At 38.6% G+C, this 22,474-nt stretch overlaps 3 protein-coding genes across 7 annotated transcripts; 1 reads left to right on the forward strand and 2 right to left on the reverse strand.

Moving 5' to 3' along the window:
• The first annotated feature begins 3,920 nt into the window (after positions 1 to 3,920).
• Positions 3,921 to 5,109, forward strand: LOC135609930 (transcription factor MYB44-like). The gene has a single exon (XM_065103747.1). It carries the CDS (start codon positions 4,074 to 4,076, stop codon positions 5,049 to 5,051), a length of 978 nt encoding a protein of 325 aa, XP_064959819.1. The 5' UTR covers positions 3,921 to 4,073; the 3' UTR covers positions 5,052 to 5,109.
• Positions 5,110 to 5,940: 831 nt separating this feature from the next.
• LOC135609929 (protein MRG1-like) lies at positions 5,941 to 19,135 on the reverse strand. 4 transcript variants are annotated; one of them, XM_065103743.1, is made up of 11 exons: positions 18,913 to 19,135; positions 14,249 to 14,302; positions 14,034 to 14,047; positions 13,751 to 13,887; positions 12,699 to 12,734; positions 10,998 to 11,038; positions 10,504 to 10,605; positions 9,783 to 9,862; positions 8,167 to 8,336; positions 7,374 to 7,458; positions 5,941 to 6,280 (listed from the first exon to the last, which is right to left on the reverse strand). In XM_065103743.1, the coding sequence occupies exons 1-11, from the start codon at positions 19,090 to 19,092 to the stop codon at positions 6,199 to 6,201; spliced, it is 981 nt and encodes a 326-aa protein (XP_064959815.1). In that variant the 5' UTR covers positions 19,093 to 19,135; the 3' UTR covers positions 5,941 to 6,198. The 4 variants fall into 4 exon arrangements, with proteins under 4 accessions (XP_064959815.1, XP_064959814.1, XP_064959818.1 ...); XM_065103742.1 differs by having other exon boundaries at positions 14,016 to 14,047; XM_065103746.1 differs by lacking the exon at positions 14,249 to 14,302.
• Positions 19,136 to 19,489: 354 nt separating this feature from the next.
• LOC135609931 (cinnamyl alcohol dehydrogenase 2-like) lies at positions 19,490 to 22,331 on the reverse strand. Of its 2 annotated transcripts, XM_065103748.1 has the most exons (6): positions 22,114 to 22,331; positions 21,940 to 22,033; positions 21,748 to 21,861; positions 21,430 to 21,657; positions 19,959 to 20,398; positions 19,490 to 19,882 (listed from the first exon to the last, which is right to left on the reverse strand). In XM_065103748.1, the coding sequence occupies exons 1-6, from the start codon at positions 22,253 to 22,255 to the stop codon at positions 19,680 to 19,682; spliced, it is 1,221 nt and encodes a 406-aa protein (XP_064959820.1). In that variant the 5' UTR covers positions 22,256 to 22,331; the 3' UTR covers positions 19,490 to 19,679. The 2 variants fall into 2 exon arrangements, with proteins under 2 accessions (XP_064959820.1, XP_064959821.1); XM_065103749.1 differs by having other exon boundaries at positions 21,940 to 22,152.
• Positions 22,332 to 22,474: the final 143 nt, after the last annotated feature.

A 22,474-nucleotide genomic window follows, 5' to 3' on the forward strand; every position in this document is an offset into this window, starting at 1 on the left:
TAGAAGGGGTAGATTTGTTATTTGGAGGGGCATTTGATCGTTTAGTTTTAATTTTTCTTATCGATTCAGAACTGAACTAAAATTTCCGGTTTAAGTTTCAGATTTCAAGAACCATAACCAAACCGGTTCGGAATCACCGAACAATTGACCAATTCAGTCTTGCTTTTTAATCGGTTCGATTTTGATTTAGTTCTGGTTTGAACCGAACGATGGTCAGTCAGGTCTAAGTTAGAAGGTGACAACATTTTAAATCTGAAATGGGAGGATGAATGACTGGATATAGGATTCGGTGAATATATTATCACTAAGTAATTTGAGTTGTATGGTTTGGACTTATCAAGTTAATGAATTGAATTTTCTATCAGATTAATTAGTTATAATTGGTATTAGATCGACTTAGTATTAAACTAAATTAAGTTGGATCCCATAGGCCTTGATGAGAATGACAAGACAGAGATTGTTTTTCCCCAGTTTAATATCATATTTGAAGGAATAGAAGAATAGTGACTCAGATGAGCCTATCATTGTTAATTAAGAGTTGAGTATTACCCACAAAGGTAATGAATCTAACACTAAACACTAGGCTTAAGAAAGATCGTAATAACCCCCCAGTCGAGTCGTGCATTAGAGTGATAGGGTAAATGTGATTGTAAGGCTCGAATTTAATCTCAAATCTTGGCACTTTCCTGTGGTCATTTCCTCCAAACCATGCATGCATTGTTTAAGAAAAGATTAGAGAGAGAAAGTAGGTGAAAGGGTAAACGCTTACAAGAGAATAAATGTTACATAGTGGAAAGGGTGTGGAAGTAGAGGCATGCCAGTAGTTAACACGTTATATGAGTAGCTAAATGACGGAAGGTTAGATTTGAACTCTTAAATTTTTAGTAAGTAGATTTTGGTAAGTAAATCTGACACAACATCATGATGCAATTTTTTATAAGTGAATCTACATCATCACCATCACCATCACCAGAAGAAGAGGAGGCTTCAAATCAGCGATTTTTAATAAGTAAATATGGTATATTATGATCAAACCAATAAATTTTGCTTGGACGCTAGACTTGGCTCATCCTCATTTTTCATCTGATAATTCTATTTCCTCCATCGGCTGACGCATGATCTACGCTTAAGCCATGGAAACTGAAGGCCGAACAGTCTCTTGGCAGAGATCTAACGTTAGGTTTTCAATACAATTGATAATTGGTCTAGGATTAGCTTAGTTTCAGCTAATAAAAATATTCACAGTGAGTTCTTTTGATTGTTCATCTAACAAGGAGACCCTCATATAATGTTCCAAAATAGTGGATAAAAAATAAAATCAGATACTATTCGAATCTTGAAATATATCGATCAGTATAGATACACACACACACAAAATCCACTTTTGAATGATCTTTCCGGGTTTTAATTTAGGTTTGTTGTCCATTTTGATTGTTGACTCGTTACCATCATCCTTGTGCCCTGCTTGTGGTCTACGATGGTAATTGAGACCATGCATGAACTGGAGGCTAGAAAGCTCCAAGGAAAAAAAATAGTACTGGGATCAAGAATGAAACAACATAGCCAGCCAGGTTCATGAGAATGATGCTTAAGAGCAACAGACAGTACCTGGATATTGTGCTCAAGGAAGTCCAAGTCTTCGTCTGCGAGATGACAATGATGAACCCACCTTGCCATCAAAGTTTATTACATGTGCATAATGGTCTTGCTATTGTGCATGATAGACTCTTGAGACTTCCTCTCTCACTGTAACATGGCTTCTGACAACGGCAAGGACACTAAAATTGCACCCAATAATATGTTCTACCAACTCAAAGTCGTCACTTTTCTATCATGTTACAATAAGACATGTATACCATGAGAACAACAATCCTTATCCAATCTTAAATCTGTTAGGATCTTGCTTCAGTAGATAGGAGATTGTTAACTGGAGGAGTACATGCCAAGACGTTATATAAGTTTCAAGGAACATGGATTTTGTACCAAGCTAACAGGATAGATACGTCAAAAAGAAGATACCGGAGCACAGCAAAGGGGAAACAGACTACGCCTCTCCGGGAGACAAAATGTGATGTGTGTACGTACCGGGGGCGGGGGGTTGTGGGTAAGCCTAGATAAGTCGGTGCTGCGGCCAGCTATCACCGAAGCTGGTGATTGAGACGGTGTTAAATCGAGCCATGCCTTTTTAAATAAATCGAGCTGGACAACCACGGAAGCAAACAAAAAGCGGGAAGCCTCCCACCATGCCTCTCTGGCGCGTGTCAGCTATGGGACTGCCGGACACCTGAAATCAAGGCGGGAAATGCGTCCTTTCCCTTCCGTACCACAACCCAGCACTGTCCAACCAACGGAGATAATTCTGCGGCACCACAGAGAAGATAGGTTGACAGAAACAGAGATGGGGGTTAATTACATATTTTAATTTTAAATTTTAAAAATATTAATATTTTTATAATTATCAAAATTAGATATTTAATTTTATTTATTCTAATATCGTCAATTTTACTAACGAAAGATACAACACGAGATAAAACTTACAGAATTATCGATTTTGTCATAAAATGATCATTTAAGATGTTATCGATTTTACCATCTATCGTGATGTCTTTATGTTACTAGGTAGGTCTACTAGTGGTCGCCATGCTCTGTCGCCCTCCTCCGGTAGCACCTCCATCTATTTCCCTTGTCGACACATGCACATCCTCTCATCACCATCGATCACGCATGTGCATTGGTATTCTATCTTAGCCAACTTCTCCTTCCCATTGCCCCACCTCCAGGCAATTACATCGAATGCTTTTGCGGTTCATAAGAATTGCACCTTTGTTGTTGTAGGGAAGCCACCGAAGATAAAGAACGCATAGCATGTGAACTTGTGGCACTCGTCACGCTCCCATGCCATGTTAGACAAGTGGACCTATGGCATCAATTGTTGCATCGTAGGTTAGCATAAATCTCAATATGTTCTTTCTCTCGTTATTTTCGTCGTTCACAAACACCATTCTATGCTCCTTTGACTTGGTGTATGCGAAGGAGGAGCACCACGACCTGGACATGATGACACCATGCCATAACATGGATGTTGTCATAGAAGGCTTAGGAGTGGCGATTCATTTTGTTAACCACTACCAGCTCCCTCTAAACGATAGCCAATCAATAAGAGAGTAGGAGGCTGTCGGAGCAATAGGGGATTAGTGTCAGTAAGGTCCAGGCATCGATGGTCGACTCAAACAACAAGAGATGAAAAATTAGGCGGGACGGAGAGGATTATTGTTAGAAAAAGATGGGTTGGGATTGGACGAGGGTGACAACAGGCTAGGTGAGACAAACGAACTTTCGAAGACAATGGAAGCAAGACAAACTCAAGATAGTGTTATCATTGATAAAATTGATAATACATAAAATAACTTTTATCATTAGTAAAATCGATAATTTTACACTCAATATCGTTTGTTATATATTTCATTGATAAAATTAATTTTATTAAGATAAATAAGATTAAATATTTTATTTTTATAATTATTAAAATATTATTATAAAATTTTAAAATCAAGGGATCGAAGAGAGTCTCGAGTAATAAATGATTAACTTGAGAGTGAGAGAATTAGCCTTAAATTAAACAAAATAAAAAAAGTTAAAAAAATTGTTAATATTCTCCTCACCCTCTTGATTAGAATAATGGAAGAAACAGATCGACAGTTCGAACAGTCTTCTCTTTCTCTCCATTTTTGAACCCTGCCATCCCCCGTCCGTGTCTTACCTGAACCGACCTGCGTCGTGTCTGGATAATTAGTGGGCCGCGCGTGACCAATATTTTCTATGATTTTTTATGGATCCAAAGAGAAGGTGACGCGTGGAGGTGAGGGCGGCTGGCCGCGTCAGACGTCCGATCACCGGTCATACTTATCTTACTAACCGGCTACCCCCTGTCGCCTCCGGCCTCCTCCTCCTATATATGATCGCACCCACCCATCACTTCCCCCGACTGCCCTTGTTGGTCTCACTCTTCTCGTTGCTCTATTCCTCTCATCTACAACACCACAAGAACATAGATAGAAGAGGCGATCAAGAACATGCCTCTGTGGATGAACATGGTGACGGCAGCTGCAGCGACTTCGGTGGTGGCCGGGCGGAGTAAGGAGATGGCCCGAGTCACGGGGCCGTGGAGAGCGGAGGAGGACGAGGCGCTGTTGCGTCTGGTGGAGCGGCATGGTCCGAGGAACTGGTCGCTGATCAGCCGGTCCATCCCCGGGCGGTCGGGCAAGTCGTGCCGCCTCCGGTGGTGCAACCAGCTGTCGCCCCGGGTGGAGCACCGCCCCTTCACTGCCGAGGAGGACGAGGCCATCGTCCGCGCCCACCGCCGCTTGGGCAACAAGTGGGCCACCATCGCCCGCCTCCTCTCCGGCCGCACCGACAACGCCATCAAGAACCACTGGTACTCCACCCTCAAGCGCAAGTCCTCGCCGCCGCCGGTCGACGACGCCGAGGGGTTTGCCATGGCAGTGGATCTCAAGGACGCGCCGGCGGAAAGGCCGTTCAAGAGGGCGAGCTGCGTCGGGGCGGCGTACACGTCTGCGGACTTGGTGATCTGCCTGAGATCCGGGAGCCCGTCCATGTCGGATGTGAGAGACTGCAACCATCCGGCTGTGTGTCTCGTTAACCGTCCGGTTCTGAGGACCGGTGGAGTTGCTGCTTCTCCTCCACACTTGGCCTCTTCCGCTGCCAACGCGGTCGATCCCTCGACGTCCTTGACGCTGTCACTTCCCGGATCGGATCACGTGGGCACATTCAACCGCCACCAGGGCAGGAGCAGCAGCCACAACCACAACCACAGCCAGCATGAAACGACCGCCTCTGGCCACAGCACGCGGCATCTGCCGTTCCGACTCAGCGGCGAGCATTTGGCGGTAATGCAAGAGATGATCCGCAGCGAGGTGAGAAGTTACTTGTCAGGGCCGGACCACAGCAACGTCATGCGAACGCAGCCGCCGCCCGGGACGGCCATCCGTGGCGCCGCCATCAAAGGTGTTGGCTTTCGACCTGTACAGTGAAAGACAACATGTGAGACGAGAAAAACGAAAAGATAATCTTTATCTCTTATTCTGAGCACGACGAACAGTGTTCCTTCGCAGCGAACCGATGCGGCCGGTGACAGCTGATTGATATAACCCTTGTATGCCTCATGTCATTGTTCAACACACAGGAAGACGAGGTGGACTTAGCGAGGCAGCTCAATGGAGTTGGAACCTCAAGAGTGAAGGCTGGTAGGAATAGCAATGGCTATCACCAGCCAACGAAGCAGCAGCAGCAGCAGCGATGGGAGAAAGCATAAACAGAAGAAGAAAAGAGGTCAAACGCTGATAAAAGGCATCACCGAAGGAAGTTGTTGAAGAAATCTGATTCCATGCGAAGATGGATGCCAATCTGTCTTTGGCGCAGCAGAGAGAAGAGCTTCTGGAGGGCTTCAAGGAGGGAGTCGATTTAATTGTGAGTGTGGAGGTCTACTAGCAAGAATGTGGGTCAGTATTGGCTCCTGTGAGTGACAAGTCTGTGTTTAAAGCCAGATCCCATACAAGACCAAAGGGGACTAGGGTTCACCGGGTCCCGTGTTCCGAAAGGAGAGAGATTACCTTTGAATTGGATCCAGCTTCGCGTGCTTACCTTAGGAGGAGCTTCTTCCTTTAACCTCTTGGAGGCGGATGCTCTCACGCCTAGTAAGCCTGGAGGCAACGACAAGCACCGACACAAGGAAAACTTAGAATGCCTTAACCTGCAAGCCTGACAGCAAAAAGCAGACAAAGAGTGTGCAATATCAGAAATAGTTATATCGTAACAAAACAATCTAAGATGAACAAGAAAAGGTAGAAGTGACTGACTGACCTGATAAGCAAGTCTAAGAATCATCATTCTTTCTGATAGAGAAAAGTGTAATAGACATAATGGTGCACAAAGTGTGGCAATTAACATCTACAAGTCCAATTACATGACCAGTTGAATGCAACATAGTTTCTCACGTCATTTCTAATCGGTTTAAAACATCTCATGACCCGGTACTGATGGTCACCATCTCATTTGTACCATTGTCAAATTAAAGCTACAATTTTTTCCTGCAAAACTCCGAGCAACATAAACTAAGACATACAACAAAACCAGGCCATAAAAGAGATGCATGGAAATAACACTGAGAACAGATGACGTCTATTTGGTATCAGATTCATCCATTCCTGCGGAGCCATCATATGTCGAAAGAAAGAAGACGCTCTGGTTTTTCTGCAAAAACCTGCACATGAAGTTTTGTCGTGTCAGGTCTGGGATTCTAACTGTTATATTTTACAGGACTCAAATTTTGCTATTCATAACGGAAAAACAGTAGAATGTCAAGAGAAAAACAAGTAATCTGCTGAAGAAGAAACGTATTAGAAGGTTAAACTTAAAAAGGCACAAAAAAGAAAGACATGCGTCACCTATAAAAGATAATCAAATCCACACACATGATAAGTAAATCCATTTGCAGCAACATATGTGACGAAAAAAAGTCTTTCTCACGGTGGACAACAACAAATAGGGGACAGGTCATGGCATACACGAAATCTAACAAATTGGAGCAGAAAGCATACCCAAAGCATCACAAACAGATGACATATCAAAAATCAACATATTTGCTACAAAATAGTGGCAAGTAATGAAGTTATATGTGTGAATTGCCCAGCAACCAATGATACTTATAAATATAATGTGTCTCGAAACCTAAAGTGCAGAACTCTATCGATGACTAAGCATTTAGGGTAAATTAGTTTAGTCAATAATGAAACATAAAGCACCATAAATTAGAATAGGGAGTCGATTCCTACACTTTTCCTAGTTGTACCTACATTTTTATCATGTCTCTTCACGGACATTGGAACTATACAGAGAAGACTAATTTGGCCCTTGAACATGGATCACACACAATGTTTTGGTAGTTTAAAATAAGACAGGTAATTCACATATATTTAGTTGTTTTTTTCTACTATATCAAAGAAAATGTCAAGAACTTACAAGAAAATTAGACAAGCCAGCCTGAACACCTCCGAAAAGTCAGATAAATAGTTTCAAATGAATTGTTAATCCTAAGTTGCTGATTTTCTGCAACTTGCAATTACTGATTGCACTAAACCACTGTCACATTGGAGATGGCAGTGGAGAAACAACAGGTTACAGCATGCATTTGCATGAACGAATCGAAAAGCTTAGGAAGTATAAAGTAACTTACTATAAAACATAATGTGAAAAACATAACTAAAAAGATATCAACGCCTTCTTTACATGGTATCAAAACAAGCATACTCAAAATCATAAGTAGAAACAATAAAAAAAGTCTTAAAAAGTCATACTTGAGAAAGTCCAACAGTTTCTGCTGTAATTTCACAAGTGCTTCCTCCTCCATGTTGACATAGGCAAGTAATTCAGGCAACTTGACTGCAGAATAAAAAAACAAAGTCACTGAATCAATATATATGATAACATGGTTTAAATTCACATAAAGAAGCTCTAGAAGTTAAACCAATAGCAACAAAACACAACAAACCTTTATCAGGCAGACAGACCATAATACTTTTTCATAATACACATATTAAAGGCCATGCATATGACAACCAAAGTGCTTACCAAGGATACAGAATATTCCTTAAGAGAAATTTCCTCTAAAACAATATTCTAAAAAATATAAAGGATATTTTTTATGCTTTAACGAATAAGATTGTTTCTTAAACATAGATAAGAGGTGTAAATACCATCATTATTCAACCATCAATGTTATTAAAAGATAAGGGCAAAAAACAAGAGAAAAGAAACCAATTTGTCAACCTGTCGATCTATAAGATAACAGAGCAAGAAAAACAAGATAATTATAGAGGCTTGTGGGTTGCACTATGAAGGCCATCTATTATGTCACAATTTGTCCAACAGAAACATTGGAATCTAGTAGATTAAGCATAATGCCTCAGCATAGAAATCAAGTGAATGGCATATAAGCAAATCAATCAAATCATAAGCAGTATCAACTTAAATAAAGAAATTTCTACCGGATAAGAAACAGTGAACACAAAATACAGACAATGTGAGATAGGCCTGTCAGTATACTTTCGAACAGGAGGAAACACAACAAATGATGTATACAGTGCATACCAAAAAGACGTAACAGATGTTCAGCTCCATACACTGTTGAGGGAGACACATCATCACGAACTGCTTCATGATATTGTTGCCGCTCTTTTTTGTACAAAAGCATTGCTGGTAATGCTTTGTCAAAATAGCAACGCAACCCTTTCAAAATCTCGCCAACCGACTCAGCGATCCTTGAACAGTTTTAAAGTCGTTCATATACCCCCAAGCAGCAATAAAACTACGTTAATGTTATTGAAAACAGTATAAAAGTTTAAGGTCATTATAATAATGTAGAACATATGACCACAAAGCCCTTTTAAAGAAAGAATGACACAACACAGACTACAAGGTATAACAAAGGAATATAACACAGATAACCAAAACAAGAGAAATGTGCTAGGGGTTTTCAACACTACAAGGACAAGCATGCATACAAGAAAATAAGCTAATATAGTTTGCAAAGTTTACAAGTATGCATCTCAATGTTGGACATTATCGTATGAAATCAACATCTTGGAGAGATTCAAACCAACTGGATCAGGTTGTAGCACAGGTTTGCACGATCATAGATTTGGCAAGAGGCATCCAAGTTCAAGAGGATTTAATGTACCTTTTAACTTCGATAATGTCAGTTTACAATTCAAACCAGATTATCATATTGGGCTAGGATGGGTTGATCCAGCAAACCACAGACAAATATTCATACAGTGCCAAAGTTAAAGTTCGGATTATGCCACCACAATTGGCTAGCTTAGCAGAAAATCCATGTGGAATAACCTGACAAGTTCAGAACCAACCCCAACCCCAAACAAAAGACTTCATCGTATGCTGCATCAAAAATTATCTTGACTAAATTAATGCATCAACTGAACAGAGTGATAACTAATCACCACAATAGTACAAACCAGATCAGTAACGGAATAAAGAAGAAGTTCTCAAACCATCCTACCCAGGTGTTGAAGATTCCGAGTAAGGATTAGATTTGGATTGAATAAAATCAAGTGACCTGACTAATTTCACTTCTTTTTAAAGAATAAGCTACAAGGCCTTCAACTACTAGGATAGGCAACATAACATCCTTCCCTTCTCTTCCCTCTTTTCCCTTCACTTGCCATTCACACTCAAAATCTGACACAAAAAAGCTCATTAACACCAGCAATCATCTGCCCACTAGAAAGGAAGGAGATTTGATCCATCAATGTGTTATCACTGGGCACTCTGGAGCTTGCCTAGGTGCCTCGGGCATTTTGGAACATTGGCATCTGTTAGCACCTAATGCCTTTAACAAAACTGATTTATTAACACTAACATTAAAAATTCTAGAATGATGAATGTTAATAATCATAGTACATAAATTCCCTTTATGAACTTGATTTTCATCTACATTGGTATCCGAGGAAACTTGAAGCAATTATTCATAGAGTGAAGATCCTTAATGAGGGAAAAAATGTTCCTTAACGGGGAACAGCATGAATTCCTCAACTCATCAACTCAAAGAAAGGAACACGTGATATCAATTATTAGTCGAGAAAGAACCACCACTAAGAAGAAGCAAACCAGTGCAAATATAAAAGGAAATTAGCAAAGATGAAAATTGAGCATAAGTAGACATATGCATTGTTCCATCTTAAACTTACATCCCATCCTTCTTTGTCCGGTAATCAAGGTACTTTTTTAGGATGTCATCAACATTTGGAGAACGTGGAAGCTTGACTAACTGCAAAGGAAACACTATAAGGCTAAGTGACTTCTATCATTGTAGATGATAGCGTGCATAAAACCTTAGAAATAAGAGAACAAAATAAAATGATGTTATGTAGCAAAACAAAAACCAAATAGAAGATAGTAAAGAACATGAAAAAAACAAGAAATCCACATGATATTGGTGTGTGTGTACCCATAAAACATGCCAATAAATATTCCTTATTATAAAAATGTGAAATTCTAAACTAGTGCAGACACAGATTTGTTTCTGGGTCTCATTTCACATTTCCATCTTTCAAAGCATTTACGATAAAATTTTCGACCAAGATTGACATTGCTGGCACTAGTCTCTTTGCAAATTAGGTTTTGAGTCTTTTGACAAGCAAGCAAGTAGAGCATTATATTTTATATGTACTCATCCTGTTAAAGGTTTCATCATCAATGCAGAAGAACCTCATACAACTTCCAACATGATAGCAATGCATGTGCCTTCACTTCAACACTTTGCAAAGTATTTCAATAAAATCCACTTTTAATCTATTAATCATTATAAATCTGAAAACATAAGTGTGATAGAATGCATAACCATTTATGGTCAAGTAAATGACAAAAAACTTAGCATTAGAAATTAGACAGCATAAGGAATGTAGTTACCTTACCCAGCTGGGTAACAAATTCCCAATCATCAACCAGCTGCTTCTTAAGAGTCAAAGGAAATTGTAATTTTACAAGATTCTCTGATGTTCTCTTGTCATCCTAAAAAATAGACAAAGATGCATCACACAACTCAATGTTAATAAAAAATAAAATAAATCAGAAAATAAAAAGGTGAACAATATGAGTCTTTCTAGGATTCTCAAGTCCATGTTATGAAAAATGTGTGTTACTTCTAAAACTATAGAATTGGACAACTAGGTGAGTTTCCAATGTGCTGCAAGAGAAGTCACACATATAGATATGCTGAGCTAAAGGGAATCAAGTCATCGATTAACCTTTTATAAGGACTTGAAGAAGTAGCAAACTTCTATCATATAATTATTTCAATAGAATTTCAAGGTTAGAAAGGAGAATAAATGGTGTAGAAGCAAATATAGATAGTCGGCTTATAAGGAGGAAAAGCAGTTCATATGCAGATCAAGAAAGCACACCTCAACACCAGACTGAGCCTTCCGCTTCTTGCCCTTTGACACTGGATTTGAAGATAAATGTATATGTCAGATCACATAAATGACAAGGTTTTTCCTAAAAGGATGATAACATATGAAAAAAATTCAACCCATAATGAAGAGATACAGTGCCTATCAACCAATAGCATGGGGTAATGTGCATTGTGCTAAAAGATTTGGGAGTAACATTTGGTACTGCTGTTGACATTTGGACTAACAATAATTATTTTGTCTCTAATCAGTACACAAAAGAGCATGATTCAAATTTAATCAGTTTTGAGTCTCAAGAAACTGTGTTAGGCTGATTACATGGTACCTTGCTGTTCTGAATGAAATATGTTAAGTGGCATTTGGTTCATCAGATATGAAGATTGCAGTGAGAATGGGAATGGCTAATTTTCATTTCTGGAGTTTGGTTGCGAGGAACAGGATTTGAATTCCTATGCAAAGTCCCACCTGCAGGGATTTGAAATCCTACATATCGAAATGAGATATGCATTCCCGCTTCCAAAGATTTTACCAAAATAATTGAAATTAATACATAAAAACAAAATAATAATATTTAAAATTATATAACATAATGCATGATAAATTAATAATATATAACGATAATATAAAATTAAGAAAAAGACTTCAGTGAACATAAAACTAAAAGAACAGCAATAAAATAATATAATCATCAAATTGTCTCAAAATATAATATCTAATGAAATAAATAAAACATGAGATAATATGACATGAATAAAAATATAAAAGGATATATAATAAAATAATCTTAAAACAAAAGATGATTCCAGTTCATAGTTAGTTATTGCAAACCATACAAAAAAGGAAGGATTGTAGTTCCAAGAGTAGTTCATATGTTAATAATTCAAATGAGTTGAAGGATTTGGCCAACCCATTCCAATTCTAGCTGAATCTAAATCCAATACCCGAAAATGAACCAAAACCGCTAAATCATACAAAAAAACTCACATAGATAGAGCTCAAAAGAAATACAAAGCACCAGAATAAGAGCACGCTGACTAAGCAAGTGTGTAGGATCACCTTCCTTGTGTGAAAATTTAAGAACATTTCAATCAAACAGCATAGATTAACCTAAGTAAACAAGTGAAAATTTTTTATTTGCTTCCTGACTACATTGCCTTTTGTGTCCTAATTTCTCACAGCCTTGTGCACAGTCAGCAAATTTTCATCTTGAACATTGTACTCTAAGTTAGGTTCTTTAAGATTGAATCATTCATCCTAGAAATCCTGTCTTTGTACATGACGTTTTGATGCATCTTGAACATTGAATTCTTTTTATACCATCTTTCCCAGTTAATGTAAATGCTTCAATGTGGTAATAAATCACCCGAGTATTATCTTCACTATGATTCAAGAAGATAAATAAAATTAGAAACAGATACTTAGCAAATGCACTTTTTTCCCTCACGGCAGTTCTAGCATCAAAGAATTTTCAAGCACTGACTGCAGATGATCCACTGTAGGACCCAAAACACCATAACCAAGTATCTTCTTACTTCCCATAATATCAGATAGAATTATTTACAATGGTACCTAATTGCTTAGGTGGTTTGTATAAACAAACATTGTTGTGAAAAAGGCAGTATATGTTAGTCAAGAAAACAATTTTGGACATGAAACTAAAGAATAAATTTATAATTAAAACAACTGTCATACCAGTGCTCCTAGGATCCTCTTTATCCAATTTTGAATCTGTCAAACAAGGATTGCCACACTATAACTTTTAGATTGCAAACGAATTACAAAAATCAGCTCATCTAATGTATTCAAACAATATGTAACCATTTATATGTAATCAACTACATATATGTTAACAAAAATTAAAGCTCGATTTGTAAGCAATCCAAATCCAATTGAATGATCGGTCGAGGAATAGATTCTGAAGTATAGACAGCTTTACAGGACTCAGCGGAATTTGACCCCAGCTGTCAACATGAAGGCAAACCATATGTGGCTTATTCCCAATCAAACACGGCAACCTTATCAAAAGAATGACCTAGCAATGTTGCGCAGATAGAAGCACATGACTAGGACCTATAAGTAAATTCACACATCTGATTCACGAGTAGAAAGAAGAAGAATTGTTGACACATCTGAGAGAAAAAGCTATCAAATTGTGCATGGTACTTAGTAAATTGTGTTTTGAGAATGTTAAATACTAGAAGAAAACTTTATAATAACTAAGAAGTTTCAACAACTGAAAAAAGACCACTTCTAAGACATTCATGTCAGTCGACACTCAAATTCTATAAACCAATGAGTTGAACAAATGTCAGACTTATGTACATAGAAATGAATATCCAGCATGTATCTTCGGATAGAAGGCACCAGTAACACCAGCTACCTTGGAATGAATACATGAAAGAATCTAATATTTGGTAGATAAATTTTGCCCAAGTGGACAAAAACATGACTCTGTATGAGCATCAAATTTAGATAATATTAACCTCCAAATCAAAATTCCCAGCAGGTCCCACATAAGAAGCCATTATTTTCTAGAAAGTAAGAAAACATAATAATTTGTGACTAAAATTTGTTTTGCCGCTTTCTGTCTCATAAAAATCAATTTCTACAAAGTGTAGCTGTCTGTGCAGCATAAAGGTAAAATTAATTAGAAAATACAAATAATTGAACAGATATTTGGTTCAAGGTCACAAGCATAGTCTAGTTCATTGAAAGACCAGAGAGAACTATATCATAAACAAAACCTTTTGGCTTATTTTGTGTTGACCTTCCAGACTTTGGGTTTTTATCGGTGTTCTGGTTCTTTTCTAGCGCCTGCTGCTTATGAATGTTTTCATCAGTCAGCTTCAACAAACGATCAGTCCCAACCCATTCATCCCAACTGTAGAATTGAAGGAATAGAATAAACCCCGAAGTTAGATTATCTCATCTAGGAGTACCAACATATAAACCAACAAGAAAACATGCATCAAGTGCAAGAGAGAGAGAATATATTTTTATGAACAATACAGTTGCACCAAGACATACTTCTTGCTCCAACCCTGCACAATGAAAAGCAAGAGTTAAAAAAAAAGGGAAAACAATAAATTTTTAGTCCAATAAGAATCTGCTAAAATTTAAACATGCAGACAAAGGGTACAAATGGTCGTCAATAAACATTGCAAGAAGATGTAAAAATAAAAGTTAAACAGAAGATATCGTGTTTGTCAACTAATTTCAAAGAGCTCATAGTTTCCACTCACAAGATAATGGACAAAATATCTCCATTCATCCTTTCGCAATTCAGCTTTTTGAACCTTGAGAAAGATTGAAACCAGCAAATTTAGCAGGCACGAAAGCAATGATTTTAAACAAGGAAAAAGCAAGCACTTCATTCTCTATTTAATAGAAAACCAGAGGCCAAAATGGAAAGTTTGCCTTTTTTTTCTAATAGAGTTCAAGTTGCCTGTTAAGGGAATGGCATTGTACCTCTAAACAATAGTCCAAGGGGGTTATTTTCCCAGTTGTCACCTAGGGGTTCCTCTGTGACAAGATGCCTAATGGTTTCAGTTTTAAATATGTTTCCTCTTATGATTATATGTGGAGGGCATGGCACAGTTAGATCAAGCCATGGGACAAGGAAAACCATATCAGCAATCTAATAATGGCATAAAACACAAAGTAAATAAATATTTCCAAAGACCTTAGTCACCTTACAACATTGCATTATGACTCCAAGAGTCCATGTTAACGTGGCATATAAAAATATCAAATTCAGCACCTAGTAGAGTCACTAAGTGCCAAGAATGCCATGTAAGCTGTCACATCACCTAAATCAATGTCCCTGCATTGGTGGTGCAATAAATATCAGCTGCTGAAAATCGCCTATGGCAAATCAACATAACTAATGGTCTAATGTAGCTTAGCATAGGAATAACAGTGAACAAGAATGCGGACTTGTTGCTAATCTGATTAACGTTCAAGGACTATTGCTGCCATTACACCAGGTTACAAATATGGACCTAGCATGTAGCAATATGTTAAGATTCCTTAATTATAGGAGTCCTTAATTTTAGGGATTTGATATTAATCTTTATTTTTCCTATTTAGTTTTTCTGAGTTATCGTAGGAGTTTGCTAGGATTTCTTTGATATAACAAATTAGGAATTGTTATTTTTATTTTTTTAAGACTCCTAGTCCTAGTAGACTAGGGATTAAATAACTTTATAAATATGTAATGTCTTTCACTATTCTTCTCAAGCAATCAAATACAACTCAAAGCCTTTGGTTAACTTGGAGGTTAATTCCCTCGAAACGATCAAAAGGAGGTTGATCCTCTCAAAGCGATCAAATCCCTATCTCTTTTCTTATATAAAACCATAGGGTTTTATTATCTGGTATCAGAGCGACGTTCCTCGACGGTGTGTCCTTGGCGTTCCCTTGGCAGTGTGTCCTCGGTGATGTGTCATCGACAATCCCTCAATCTCCTCTCTGACACTGCCACAGGTCCTGACGCTCACGCGGCCAACAGCAACTTCACCTTTAAGGCCAAGTAAGCAGTGCTCATTCCCTTGACCCAAAATCAAAAACAAAACTTAGGAATTACAGATCTACAATCATACGCAATGACTACTAACAATTCTATGAAAGCCCAATTTAAAGCCTTGGAAGCAAAAATTGAGAGCAGGTTGCAAGAAATTCTTAATGATTTCAAAAAGAGTTTGCTTGAGAGTTTAAGCAAAATTCAACAAGATGGAAGTTCGACTTCTACAAGTAAACAACTTGACCGATCTGATAACATAAGAATAGGCTACCAAGAGCACGATAATGGCTACCCTCGCATGAAAGTAGAATTTCCTAGATGGAAAGATGGAGATCTGACCAGTTGGATTTCTAGAACAGAGAAATTTTTCGCTTTCATAGAACCCCGAAAGGTTCTAAAGTGGAAATAGCTTCAATCCAACTAGATGGGGATGTTATTTAATGGTATGATTAGTATGAAACTTGTCATGGAATTCCCTCGTGGGAGCAGTTTAAAAAAAGGGCTTCTTGTTCATTTTGGGCCATCCGAATATGAAAATGTTGAAAGACAGCTTACCAAGATTCGCCAAACTTCTACTGTGTTAGAATATCAAAGTTGGTTTGAACGACTACCAAATCGGGCTAAAGACTGGTTTGAAAGACAATTAGTGGGAACATTCATTGAATGTCTTAATTTAGACATTCGTTGTGAAGTTAAGGCTCGCCAACCTTGCACTATGACAGCTGCAATTTCTTTTGCATGAAGAAATATCGTCAAACCAAGAGTGTTAATAAACAAGTGACTAGCAAGTCAACTACTCAAACCATTCCTAATCGAAATTCTAATACTAGAAGACTGATTTAAGAGGAACTCAAAGAACAAACAACAAAGGGTTTATGCTTGCATTGTGATGAAAAGTAGAGTAGGGAACATTGATGAAAGCAAGGAAAACTTTTGATGATTGAACTAATCGAGGAGGAACCAGAGATTGAGGCTATAGACTCTAATCATGAAGGTACTGATAATGATGAGATTATTGAACCTGTCACACATATTGTTTATGTATTAGTCGACTATTCTAATCCTCAAACTATGAAATTTGAAGGGCTTTTAAAACGTCAGTCTGTTACTGTTTTGATTGATACTAGTAGCACCAAAAATTTTATGGAGAGCAAGGTTGCTACACGATTGACCTATTGCATTGAACGTTGTGATAAATTTGAGATAAAGGTTTCTAATAAGCGAATTTTAACTTGTGATAATAAGCGTTCCAAAGTAAAGCTTATCATTCTTCTACTAAAATGACTCCTTTTGAAGCGGTTTATGGTCGACCTCCTCTCATGATTACAAAATACATGTCTGGTTCTTCTAACGTTGATCAAGTGGACAATGAATTACTTGATAAGGATAAGATTATTCAACTTATAAGAGATAATCTCGTAGTCTCACAAGCGAGAATGAAGCAACAAGCTGATAAGCATCGTAGTGAGAGAGAGTTTGCAGTGGGTGATTGGGTTTTTCTTCGACTTCAGCCATATAAGCAAACTTCTATAAAGGTTTGGTCTTCTATGAAGCTATCTCCTTGATTCTTTGGGCCTTATACGGTGTTGGAACGCATTGGCCCAATTGTTTATCGCTTGGACTTGCCAACAAACTCTAAGATACATCCAGTTATTAATATTTCTTGCCTTAGAAAGAAGCTAGGTGAGGATAATATGGTGTAACACCATTTGCCAGATATTTCTTCTACTGGTGAGGTTCAAATCCTGCCTCAAGTCATACTTGATCGACGTGTCATGATGTGTCATAAATATCCTGTCACGGAGGTGCTTGTTCAATGGGCCAACTTACCAATTGAATATGCCACTTGGGAGTCTTACAAAGCATTAGAGGAGAAGTTTCTAGAATTTGTTGTTGTTCGGCCTTGAGGACAAGACTGTTTTGAAGAGGCGTGAAATGTTAGGATTCCTTAATTTTACGGATTTGATATTAATCTTTATTTTTCCTATTTAGTTTTTCTGAGTTATGGTAGGTGTTTGTTAGAATTCTTTTGATGTAGCAAATTAGGAATTGCTATGTTTAGTTTTTAGGACTCCTGGTCCTAGTTGACTAGAGATTAAATAACTTTATAAATATGTAATGCCTTTGACTATTCTTCTCAAGCAATCAAATACAGCTCAAAGCTTTTGGCTAACTTAGAGATTGATCCCCTCGAAGCGATCAAAATGAGATTGGTCCTCTCGAAGCGATCAAATCCCTATCTCTTTTCTTAGATAAAACCTTAGGGTTTTATCACAATACAATAATGTGACGACTGATTAGCAAAAGACAAATGCTTATCATCATATCAAGAGGTACTTCAAAAAGGAGTATAAAATACATAACAAACAAGAAATTTGGTAGTAATATGCAAAAAGGAAAGCCTAATATGCAGCAAAACAAAAAGAAATTTTATAAGAAAGAAGAGATATGTTTACTAACATGGGCAGGCTTGATCAAAATCAGCTAAGTAACATTGATGAACTTCTAACAAGAAGACATTTTGTTAAAATAATAAACCCAATAGAGTCCTATGAGTTAATAATCAAGAACTAACACATAGCAAGTCATGAACCGCCTAAATTAGCAATGCAAAGAGAATCCATTCCCCAATATCTGAGATCTACCTAGGACAGACATGCCTTCGCAAACATAGATAGTTTTGTTCATTTGCTTGTCAGTAAATCAAGAATCCCACTATTATTCATGCGACAAAGAGCTTCACTACACTGGCTATAAGACACAATGCACTAATGGATGCACTCCTGTTAATCATCCTTCACTTGAGCCACTATCTCTTCTTCCCTGTCCATGTCTGAACCTCATTTTGATGATTTACCAACTAGTTTCACATAAATCTCAAATTCCTAATGCTTGTTCAACGTTCTTTAGTTGATGGACTCTAATGACTAGCTTTGGCCTTTTGGGAGAGAAAAATAAGTTCCAGGGTAAAGTGTCTTTCATGCTCATTACTTCAACTTTAATCAATGAACGTGCTCGAAGAATCCATGTGTTCAGAGATAATAATTCAACTTTTAACTTAGGAGCTGAAATCAGCACAACACCGCTAGAATTGACCGGTTCTGTAAATTAGGATTCATGTCATCTGTATCTTTAGACACTTGTTCATACATACTCTTGAGACACACACAGAAAAAACACTACTCTCGACACTCTCACGACACCCGTTTTCTGGCAAAATCTTGAATAACTACACCAGATTTCTTGACAAGGGTAACATCGAATATCGTATGCAGCAACCAAACCGAAGGAACAATCAAATCTCACGCGATGCTAAGGGGATGCAAGAGGATAAAAGGTAAGGAAAAGATCGGGAACCCTAATCTGGGAGGATAGGTCGAGAACCTTGGCTTCGTAGATGAGAGGGCCATGGTAGGCGAGGACCTTCTCGCCCTCGACGAAGGCACCGTCGGCGCTAGGATCGGAGGCGTCCGGGGCGGCGGCTGTAGCGGCGTCTCCTCCTCCGCCGTCTCCCTCCGTGGAGGTCTCCTCCTTGACGCCTGCTCCGGAGTTCGCACTCCCCATCACTAACCCACACTCGGCAGCCGGAAGCCCTCCGCCACTTCAAGTGGTAAACATTTCTATTTATTTATTATATATTTACGGCGAATATATATATATATATATATATATATATATATATATAGTATTTAATTTTTAACACATAAGAAAATATTCTGGATTATTATTTTTTTAAAATATAAAAAATGATATTTATGATTAAAATTTTAAAGAATATTCAAATCAATTTGAACCGGTTTGAAATTTGCAAAACAGAACCAATTTAAGGTCTTTTATTCAAACCCAAAGTAGACATCACTTGATATTGACTTTTCAAACCACAAGAAATTGTTCGTTTGAGATAGACCTCACAAGGTTTGACCTTTTAGCAGTTTACTACATGATCATATACTCCAAAAGATAATTGCAAACGTTAGATGAGATGCTAGTAAAATATACTTGTCACATATGACAATCTTGTACGACAGCCACACACACACACACACACCCCATATCACAAAGCACAAATCGGACTGACTGGTCTTGCAATGGTTCTCAACTTATACTTCCACCGGAAGGAGGAAGACATAAGATACGGCAGCAGGACTTGCTCAAGGGTCGAGATTGCTGCCGGCCACATCGATGACGAAGCGATATCTCACGTCGTTGCGCTCCAGTCTCTTGAAGGCATCGTTCGCGTAATCCATCTTCACCACCTCGATCATGGAGGTCACCCCCTTGGCCTCGCAGAACTCCAGCATCTCTCGAGTCTCCTGCATGCTCCCTATGAAGCTCCCGGTGATCGACTTCCTCCCTGCACCAAAAGAATTAAGGAAGCTGTCCGGGCGGTACACATCAACTGGTGGCAGTGGTGGCAGTATGCAGGTTACCCAGCATCACCATGGGGCTGAGGAACTGCAGTGGCTGGTTGATGACGCCCAAGAGGATGAGCTTGCCGTTCAGTTTGAGCAGCGAGAGGTAGGGCTCCAGCGGATGGAACGCCGGTACGGTGTCGATGATGTAGTCGAGGGTGTCGGCGGCGGCGGCCATGCCGGCCTCGTCAGAGCTGACGAGGTAGGAGTCGGCGCCGAGGTGGTGGACGGCCTCGGCGCGTTTCTTGTCGGAGGAGCTGATGACGGTGACGTGGTGGCCCATGGCCTTGGCGAACTTGACCCCCATGTGGCCGACGCCGCCCAGGCCCAGAACTCCGGCCCTCAGCCCGGTCTCCATAAGCCCGAAGTGCTTCATGGGGCTGTAGACCGTCAGCCCTGCACACAACAGGGGAGCGGCTTGCTCAGGCGCCAAGCCTGGAGGAATCTTCACCAAGAACCTGGAGATCATCCGATGGCAGCACAAACATGAATAGAATCAAATTATATGCATATGATTTTAACGCTTTCAATCATAGGATCCAATATCATATTAACTACCCACTCAGTACCTTGAAAAATTAAAATCATCAAAATCATATACATACCAATTTGTTGAACTTAAATTTGAAGAAAACTATATTAACAGTTTATTATGAGTTAACAGATCACATAATTCTCAATTAACTCAAACTTAATGGAAGAAATTTATTTACTATATTTTAAAAATATAAAATTTATTTTAAATATGAGTAAATCATAAATTTTAATTATTTTTAAATTTAAATTATATATATTATTATATTAATAATTTATTATGAGTCAAATATCTGTTAACTCAAAAAAAAACTTATATACTATATTTTTTAAAATATAAAAATTATTTTATACATGACAAAACCATAAAGACCAGTCCATAGCAAAACCACATGGACTAAAATAAACTTTAATCCTTCTAAATATTATTAAATTAATTTTACATAAAAATATATATATATATATTTTAATAAAAATAATTATTTTTATCCCATAGCATTTCACACTTATATATCAAAATATAAAAGCTATTTTCTCGATGGAAAAGTAAAATCTAAAACGTGACACACTTTTAACTATACAGGGGCAAAATCAGAGTTAATAGCCATCTAGATACTTCAAAAAATCATTAATATATAAATTCATATATATCCATGGTTAGAGATATGTCCAGAGTAATATTTGGACACTATATATATATATATATAAAAACATCGGAGATAGGATTTTATTTTATTTTATTTTGAATGGACGAAGAAGAATCGGTACTATCTTTTGATAGGTCACGCATCAAACTATTGCCTTTCTTTTCTCACCAATCTTATATGTACGTACACGAAAAAGCATCTATTATCGTCTGAGCTGTCTATTATTAGTGGTTGGCTTCATTCATTTGTTGACGTGAAGTAACCGTGAGAGGACAGTGGGAAGGGAAGAGATGTAGTAGTTTACTGACTTCTGATCCACCACCATGGCGGAGGCGAATCCGCCCTGGGTGGGCTTGCCGTCGGTGTACACGTCGTTGTAGGACCAGATCTTCCTGCTGCAGTACTGCTCGGTGTCGGCCTTGCACGGCGCGCACTCGCGGCAGCAGCCGACGATCACGCCGGCCCCAACTGTGTCGGCCACCTCGAACTTGCTCACCTCCGCCCCCACCTCCACCACCTCCCCCACCACCTCATGCCTTCACAGAAATCATCCGCCAACTCAATATATATATAACAAAGACATGGAGAGAAAAAGATGATGTGTAGTTATAGACGATGGATAATACCCAGGAACCATGGGATACTTGGACATGCCGAGGTCATTCTTGGTCTGGTGGAGATCAGTGTGGCAGACACCACAGAAGAGCACCTTGATCACCACATCTTCTGGTCCAGTCTTCCTGGTTTTGATCACCACAGTTACAGTAAACAAGACGTGGTTCCCACAGTATCAGCAAGTTTAGGGTGTATTAACAAACCTTAAGGTGTAGCTGTAGGGAGATAAGATCCCACTGGAATCTCTTGCAGCCCATCCGGTGACCGTCTTCTCCGTCTTGAGGCTGCCCATGTTCCCTAGGTGGAAGAAGAAGAATTAGAAGAAGTGAAGTTCTATGGTGGGGGAGTAAGCTTTAAGAAAACACCAGGCCTGAAACCTATGGCGCTGGGTAACCGTGGACTGTACATCAAGGCAATGAATGGCGTGAGGGGGTGGTTTAAATGAGGTGGGGGAAAGAGATGGATGATGGAGTTAGTGGAATGCGGTAGGTGGAAGTGATGAGAAGGGCTCAGATTCATGCAAGTGGAGCACCAAGATCCTCCACCAGGTTGGTTTCTAGGATGGAGGTGTTGCCCCACTGAAACAAAGCCAGGATCATCTTAAAGACATACACATGCCTGTAGCAAAGAAGATAAGCAGTAAACTCACAATTGTGGACATCCCCATTATATGGAAAGAACCTTCATTGATCAATTATATGTAAGCATAAAAATATGTAATTATGCTAAATCAATTAT

This window comes from Musa acuminata, chromosome BXJ2-4 (genome assembly GCF_036884655.1).
Source record: "Musa acuminata AAA Group cultivar baxijiao chromosome BXJ2-4, Cavendish_Baxijiao_AAA, whole genome shotgun sequence".
In the NCBI taxonomy this organism is placed as follows: domain Eukaryota; kingdom Viridiplantae; phylum Streptophyta; class Magnoliopsida; order Zingiberales; family Musaceae; genus Musa; species Musa acuminata.

Bases quoted from the DNA above. Each gene is read 5' to 3' on its own strand.
- LOC135609930 (XM_065103747.1), top strand. From the start codon at position 4,074: ATGCCTCTGTGGATGAACATGGTGACGGCAGCTGCAGCGACTTCGGTG.
- LOC135609929 (XM_065103742.1), bottom strand. From the start codon at position 19,092: ATGGGGAGTGCGAACTCCGGAGCAGGCGTCAAGGAGGAGACCTCCACG. The intron at 10,606-10,997 runs GTGTGCTTTCTT...TCTATTTTTTAG, and splicing joins AGGCTCAGTCTGGTGTTGAG to GATGACAAGAGAACATCAGA. The intron at 6,281-7,373 runs GTATGACTTTTT...CTTCATGTGCAG, and splicing joins AAACTGTTGGACTTTCTCAA to GTTTTTGCAGAAAAACCAGA.
- LOC135609931 (XM_065103748.1), bottom strand. From the start codon at position 22,255: ATGAATCTGAGCCCTTCTCATCACTTCCACCTACCGCATTCCACTAAC. The intron at 21,862-21,939 runs GTTTGTTAATAC...GATCAAAACCAG, and splicing joins CCCTACAGCTACACCTTAAG to GAAGACTGGACCAGAAGATG. The intron at 20,399-21,429 runs GTCAGTAAACTA...GATGATCTCCAG, and splicing joins GCCATGGTGGTGGATCAGAA to GTTCTTGGTGAAGATTCCTC.